Genomic DNA, 7,417 nt, shown 5'->3' with positions numbered 1-7,417 from the left:
GCTGAAGTTGTGCATAAGGATGTTCATTAGTTAAGATTTACAGGAATCAGGTATTTACCATTGGGAGTTTTGCTACCTTGGCACCTCTTCACAGGTCCTGTCTCCCATCCTCCTCTACTACTTGCTGCCGATGTCTCACTTGTAGACAGGAGCAGGGACAAGAAAGGATCCGCATCCTTTCCTCCTGTGTGTGCACTGGGAAAGGGAAGCCTGGCGAAGCCATCATTGGGGCGTCTTGATTTTGAGAACAGGCATGGCTGTGTTGCAAACACAACCAAAATGAACTCTGCATAGATAAATGTTGAGGATTCTTGTTTAAGATCTTCAGGAAAAAAATAAACATCATGAAAACTGGGCTCTCATTCTGAATTACGAAGACGTGGATAAGAAAGGTCTCAACTGGAGAAGTAAAAAAGTCATTTATATGTTATCAAGAGTCAAGACATTTATTTTGGTAATGTAGAAGTGGTACCTATTATATTTGTAAGCCATTTGAGGGAGTGGAGGCTTTATTGTTTGCAAGCATGTTTTTTACGGAGTGGAGGAGAAAATAAATTTATTTTTTTTTAAAAAATCACGACTGCTTACCATGATGCACTGGCCATCTTTTCATTTCACCGAATTCAGTCCTTTTTTAAAACAATGACTATAGGATTACTAATTATTGGAACTGATTGCGTACAGCCATCTTCACACTGTTGCATTGTTGCGAATTCAGATAGCCTGCAACTGAATGAGAAGCTCGCTATGATCTTATGCAGATCCTTCTAACCGTGTTGTGAACAATACAGATGAACGAGTGGATCAGTCCCTTCAAGCAGTCTGCAACTTAAGTTCTAAAGGTCAGGTATTGGAATGCCATGCCAAAATGAATTAGGAAACACCAAAGAAATACGGCAGAATTAATCAATCGAATTAAACACCGTACAGTCCAGCTTCTTTCAGTGGGAGGTTAGGGGTATGTACAATTCTCTTCCACTGAAATTTCTAGTATTTTGAAGTCCTTTGAAGAACTTAACTTTGGTTGGATGCTGGGTTACCTGAGGGGCAATTAATGAATTGAGGCTGGAAAAACAGGGCATGGGATCGTGTACCATCATATTGCACCTTTAATTTACTAAAGGTGATCAGAGACGCATGGCAGAGCCCTGGCTTGGAGGCAGCCACAAATCCGGGTATTATCCATCTGGGTCAGTAAGAGCCAGACTGACTGATGAATGCAGGATTTCTGTAAATTGGCTGTCAGGGGAACATGATTATGGACAGGATTGCATGTGAATTGCTTCCCTCGAGCAGACTGAACATTCCAAAACACCCAGAAGTTTTCCTCCTCTTTTCCTAAATCTGGATTTGGCAGTGCCTTCTAGAGGCTCAGCCTGTGATTGCGACTCCAAGGAACCAATAAGTAGAACCGTTTCCTCTTCCTGCTGGGTTTTCCAAGGCGCAACCCAGGTCACTCTTGATGAGCACAAAGCAAAGATGACAGGACACATCCCCCCTCCCCCGCCATCTCAGTTAATTTTAACAAAAGCACTAGCAAATATGTGGAGTTGCTCTTCAAATACCAGTGCTGAAAAGGTCAGCTGAAAGGGGAGCTGCCACATGGGAGACCTTCCCCACTGCTTTTGTTCCGATATGGAGTCCACCCAGCCTCTCCGGGTTTTCCCATCTCCTCCCTTCAATTCTGCATTGATGTTTTAAATGTGTTAGAATTAATTCTAAAGCATTGCACACTTTCTGAGAGTAATTATAGGCTGTAAAATGTCTCTGCCAATGGTAAAATGGGCATGGCATGCAGTTAGCCAAGTTAATGCGATCCCTGATTAAATATGCAAACATCTAAAAAGTCCAGAAAACTCCTGACTAATGCCACAAGGCACACCCTACCTTCTGGAAGTGAGTAATCCGTCCTTTCTCAGTGTATTTTAAGTGAAAATATCATTGTACAGGAGTTACCCCCCCCACCCACCTCCCTCCCACAGCTTCTTCATAAACTCAAGTCAACAATGATATGTTCAAATATTTGCGTGTGGCCTTTAAAACTGGAAGCGAAGAAAAAATCTCTTCTGTCTGTGGATACAGCTGTGAATGAGCGAGGTGCCTGGACATAGATTTCCTTAAATATTTTAAAGAGCTTCTTCTCATTATCCCACTGGAATATTTGAGAGAAGGTGTAGTCACTGCCCAGGGCTAGGTAGTGATTATTCTTAAAGGAGAATGGCTGGAGCGTCATAGCTCCCCGCGAAGGAAGAGCCTGGATCTCCACAAACTGCTTGCTGTTCCACCTCATGACTCTCGAGTCACCTATAAATCTTGTGAGCGAAAGGTAGAGGTTGTCTTGTATTCGAAAGCTTTTCACAGCCAACACATCCTCCATGTTGGGGATCTCACTGTGTGGGAGGAACTTTTTGGAATTTTTGTTCCACTGCAGGATTATGGGGATTTGCGAGCGGCTCGACAAAATCAGATGAGCTTTTCCATCGATATCAACAAACTCAGCATCTGTGTCCCGGAACCATTCGTGCAGGGACTGGTAAGAATAGAATCCCTTGTTATTCCATTTGTAAATGGTTGTCAAACCAGCTTTTGAGCTATCAGCAATGACAAAGAATGTTTCACTCTCTATCTGAAAGAGCTCGATATCATTCGGCTTTGAAATGCGGGAGACTTCTATGTCTTGGAATTTGACAAACCTTGTCCAGCTGTCATCATACTTATATATATGTGAGCCACCAAAAAGTTGAGCCACCACCACGAAGACCTGATCATCAATCAAGATGGCTTTGCATCCCACTATAGATTGACCTGTTGAAACAAACGGCAGTGTTACAAGTGAGAAATTTAACCTTTAAAATATAGAGGATGTTCTCAGTTTCTCATTGTCCTGAACGTCTTGGTCTCACCCCATGAAGCGATCAAAGCAAAGGAAGGAGGCGATGTTCCATTGAGAATACAATTTGTGAATGTTATTGATGGTCTACGGAACTACTATCAACTGCATGGATATATTATTGTTAGAATTGCCTGAACCTGCAAAAGGGCACGGAACACTTCCAGCATGTGATGGAATGACATGCGCCAAAGCAAAAACTATTTCTGTCATAAAGGAACAGAGCTCTGTGCTCTGCCTCAGAGCCCAGCGTGACCTTTGCAGGGTTGTTTCCTTGAGGATGGAGACGTGACACTGAATTGGAAGAGATCTGAGCACACACAAGGTTTTGTTTATCATAACTGAGACCTCATGCAGCCAAAATAGGCACCACGTTTTCAATAATTAGCCAACAACTAGCAACCTGAAAGCTATTATGCATAATGAAGAGAATGGGAAGAAAAGAAAAGGAAGAAGAAATATAAGGAAAACAACACAGTCATGACTTAGGAAGAGGGAATTGATTAAAATTTTGGGCTGACAGTTCTGACATTCTCCTCCCAAATACTGCTTGTCTGATCAAGAAAATCTTACGCAGAGAAAAAAACAAAGGGATTATGATTTTGTTCAAAAGATTGTTTTTCCTTCCGGATGAACAGATGCAATTATTTGACAGACTCAGATTGAAATGCGAGTTCGTGGCTTCCACCATGTTCTAGTGTGACCAGGAAATGGTATGGAGGACAGAGAGATACAATTAGGATTGGGTTTGCTTCTAAACGTTCCTGTTAACCTCTATAGACAAAGTCAACAGGCCTCAGCTGGTAATAGTGTTTGTTCATGATATACGTTTATTTCTCAAGAAACTAGGGAAATACGCAAGGGGGCAGATGTAGACTAATCCCCAAACACACTCATGCTGCCTTATACTAAATCAGACCAATGGCCTATTCATTCAGGGAGCAGCTCTCCAGCATCTCCGGCAGCAGGCTTTCACATCATCTGCCACATGATAAACTAACTAACTTGGTAATGCCAAGGATGGAACCTGGAACCTACTGCCTGTCATGCAGAAGCTCTACCACTGAACCACGTCCCCTTTCCCACGCCTATGGGGGAAAAGTAGAGTGCCATATCCCCGATTCAGGGAAGGCACAGGATAGCACAATGTGTTTTAATCAGCACATTGTAGAGCAATAAATTGTGCCCCCCAGGGGTTCCTGCAAATTATAGGTCTTTTCTTTGTTTGTTCATCCTAATGATAAAATTGCAAAAAAAAAAAAAGTGATTAAAAATGTAATATGAAATCCCCCCACCCCCCAGAATCAGAAGTATATTGAAAACACCCCTGATGTGTTTTCAAAATCTTTTGCAGGGACTTTAAAAAATATATCAGATCAGATAAAGTTATATTTAGAAGACACATTAAAATAGTGTTACTTAAGAATAAATGATATATTCCTAAACTTTATTCCTATTAAAATCAAAATTTAATACAGAGTAAAAAGCATTTAAAACGGAAGTAACTTTAAGAACAGTGAATTAAGAACTAGTCCAAAGAAGTGTCATTAAAATAAACTGAATTGAATCCTATATATTTCTTCTATTTATATAGCACTGCAATGAACTGTAGAAGCCGTCTTCCAGTACTAGCACACTCTGTCCACACCAGGGCCGAATCCACATTACCTCCGCGCGTCCCGGTGTTGCACTAAATGTCCGCGAAACACCCAGAAGTATAGCGTCTTTCAAGCGCGATTTCTGAAATCGTGCTTGAAAGACGCTATACTTCCGGGTGTTTCGCGGACATTTAGTGCAACACCGGGACGCGCGGAGGTAATGTGGATTCGACCCAGGCGAGCAGCATGCAATGAAGAGAAAGTACCAAGTTCCAAAGGAATGCACTCTACAATGCCTCTACAATACAAGACAGCATTGCGTAAACTGAAGAAAGATGCAGGATCCAAGCCTCTGACATGAAAATAGCATGCAATATAACAAACCGCTGTAAAAGACGTATGGAACTGACAATAGGTTCATGAATATTAAGAACCTCTCTCTAAAAACAATAGAAACAGGGTTTTAAAGAAAACAAGAAACACACTTTTATTATATCCATGTTAATGCATATTCATAGTATTTTAATGTGCTCTTAAATATAACATTATCTGATATTACATATTTTAATAGATTCCCCTGTACAACATTTTTTTAAACATGTTGTTTTACAAAAAAAGGCGGAAGACGGGATTTCATTAAATACACTTTTTTGGCTTTGCTCCTGCCTGCTCCAGTGTTTGGGGCAGATTCTTCTGGTACGTGTATTCAAATACGCCAAAGTTAATTAGATATATGTGAGTACTGACAAGTTGCAACTCCCTTACGGCAATCCCTGCAAAGGGTTGTCAAGCTAAGAGATGAGCAGAGGAGGTTTGCCATTGCCTTCCTCTCTTCCGCAGTGCTCTCCCATCCAAGTGCATCTGAGAACAGAGATCGGGGTATACCATGCTGCCTTCCCATCCAAAATTAAGGAGTAAGCATTTAAAATATGTGAGACATATACATTCATTTTTACCTGTAATGTTGTCATAGCTCCTGAAGTTCTTCTCAATGTGATCCCATTCTAGCACCATGCAGTTTTCCATGCTGGGCTGGGCAATGGCTACATACACATCATTCTTTGAATGGAATGTGTCTACCGAAACCGATTGGTAGGGTAAAATCTGATGAACCACAAAATCTGAAAACACACATTTAATTTTTTTTTTAAACAAATGATTCTGTGTCAAAAACATGAAGTAACTGAGAGGGGAATATTGATTGCTTACTGAAAGGTTAATGTTACTTCAAAGTATTCTTCCTCACACACCAAAGCTGCATTTAGACATCCTATTAAACCATGACTCGCCATGAGAATGCAACTTTTTTTTTCATATTTGCACGCTCCCCTCACTCTCCCTCCCTGCCCCCTTCCTCAGAGGGAAACTAAAGAGTCCTGGTTTCAAACAAACAGCGGTTTCCCAGGACGTAAGAAAGTAGGTGCCTTGCTGAAATAGTTTGTCTAAACCCCACAAACTGGTTTATTTTCGGGTGGAATAAACAAATTCTGATTCAGAGGGGTGTCTACATTCACAGGCAACTAGAGTTTGTTTCAAAGCAGGAATTCCTACTTTCAGCCTGTGCAAGATGGAAAGGGCAAGGGCTGTATGGAGGCAGGAGAAAGAACCTGTATTCATGCCCTTTGCATTGGTATGACATCTGAATGCAGCTGAAATAGGAAATGTTTCAGTCAAGGAAGAGAGGAGGCTTAAATTTCTTAATAATTTAATTAATAATTTCTTAATTGGTGGTGGTCTTAATATTTGGTGGTGCATATATAACATACTAGAACAACGCCTGTTGTGTGAAAAAATACAACAGGCTCTAGAAAACTGATTTGGCGGGCCCCCTCTTGGCAGCAAGTGGATGCTTCGCAGCGGCCTGAAAGTCAGAGTGGGAGGGTGCTGAGGGGAGGCACAGGGAGGAGTGCTTATGCCATTGATTCAGTGGCCCCCCTCCTGGCAGCAAGCGGGTGTTTTGCAGTGACCTCAAGGCCAGAGTTGTCAGCTATGTGCCTGCACGAGGATAAAAAGTGAGTCGTCGCCAATACGGCTTGCTGTTTATATAGTAGGATGCTTAGGGTGGGCTGCACCAACAGCAATAGTAATGTCTCAACCAACATGATACTAAACTGTCCACCTTGGCTGATGTCAAGGGGTCTTGATGTCATTGAGCCTATGGGAACTTTTGGAATTTTGAGGACAGACAGTGCGCACCACAACAAAATGGCCAGGAGGTGGAGTCATTCACAAAATACTGGGAGGCTGCAAGCACTGCCCTCCTATGAGGAGGAGGAAACCAGGATTGCTCTTTGCTATGGAAAGAGGTGTTGTGGGCAATGGGTATGCTATTGCTCCCACTGCTCCCCAGAAGCACACGCATGCTCTCCCACACTCCCTCATCGCACCAATGACGGAGGAGCCCCAGGGTGCACTGAAGCCCAGTTCAGCACAGGTGATTTTTACTGAACTGAGTTTTAGTGCCCACTCAGAGTGGTTTACAAAGTATTGTCAGGGCTTGCCGCGGCTGCCGCTGGGCGTGGCACTGGGCGGTCTGCTCCTGACATCACAGGGGGGCCAGGGACTCTGCAGGACCCTGCTCCATGGAAGGAGGGGCGGTATACCTCACCCAGACTCCCTCTCAGTCCACTCGCTGGCCTGCTCAACCTGGCCTGCTTACCCTCTGCGTCCTCCTTCATCTCCTCCTTCCAGAACTCTCCTCTAAGCCTCCACCCTTGCATCCTACTGCTCTCCCTCCACATCATCACTCCTCACTCACACCCACCACCTCAGAGCTCTTCCTAGCCACCTTATATAGGGCTTCCTTTCCCCGCCCCGCCCTCCTTCTAGGCTTGTGCCCTCTCCTGACTTGGCCCAACTGTGCCTTCCCTCAGGTGTTTCCCTTCTACCACTAATCCCTTCTTGGCTTCCTTGCCTTGCTGGCAGGGTG

At 43.2% G+C, this 7,417-nt stretch overlaps 1 protein-coding gene across 1 annotated transcript in view; it reads right to left on the bottom strand.

Moving 5' to 3' along the window:
• Positions 1–400: 400 nt before the first annotated feature.
• LGI2 (leucine rich repeat LGI family member 2) overlaps positions 401–7,417 on the bottom strand; it is a 33,141-nt gene continuing 26,124 nt past the window's right edge. The window contains exons 7-8 of the mRNA XM_054998855.1: positions 5,445–5,609; positions 401–2,805 (exon numbers count right to left, since the gene is read on the bottom strand). Of these exons, the coding sequence (XP_054854830.1) occupies positions 1,988–2,805; positions 5,445–5,609 (983 nt within the window). The 3' untranslated portion in view covers positions 401–1,987. The remainder of the gene's footprint in view (positions 2,806–5,444; positions 5,610–7,417) is intronic.

This window comes from Eublepharis macularius, chromosome 15, assembly GCF_028583425.1.
Source record: "Eublepharis macularius isolate TG4126 chromosome 15, MPM_Emac_v1.0, whole genome shotgun sequence".
NCBI classification, from domain to species: domain Eukaryota; kingdom Metazoa; phylum Chordata; class Lepidosauria; order Squamata; family Eublepharidae; genus Eublepharis; species Eublepharis macularius.
This window is presented reverse-complemented; position numbering and strand designations above follow the sequence as displayed.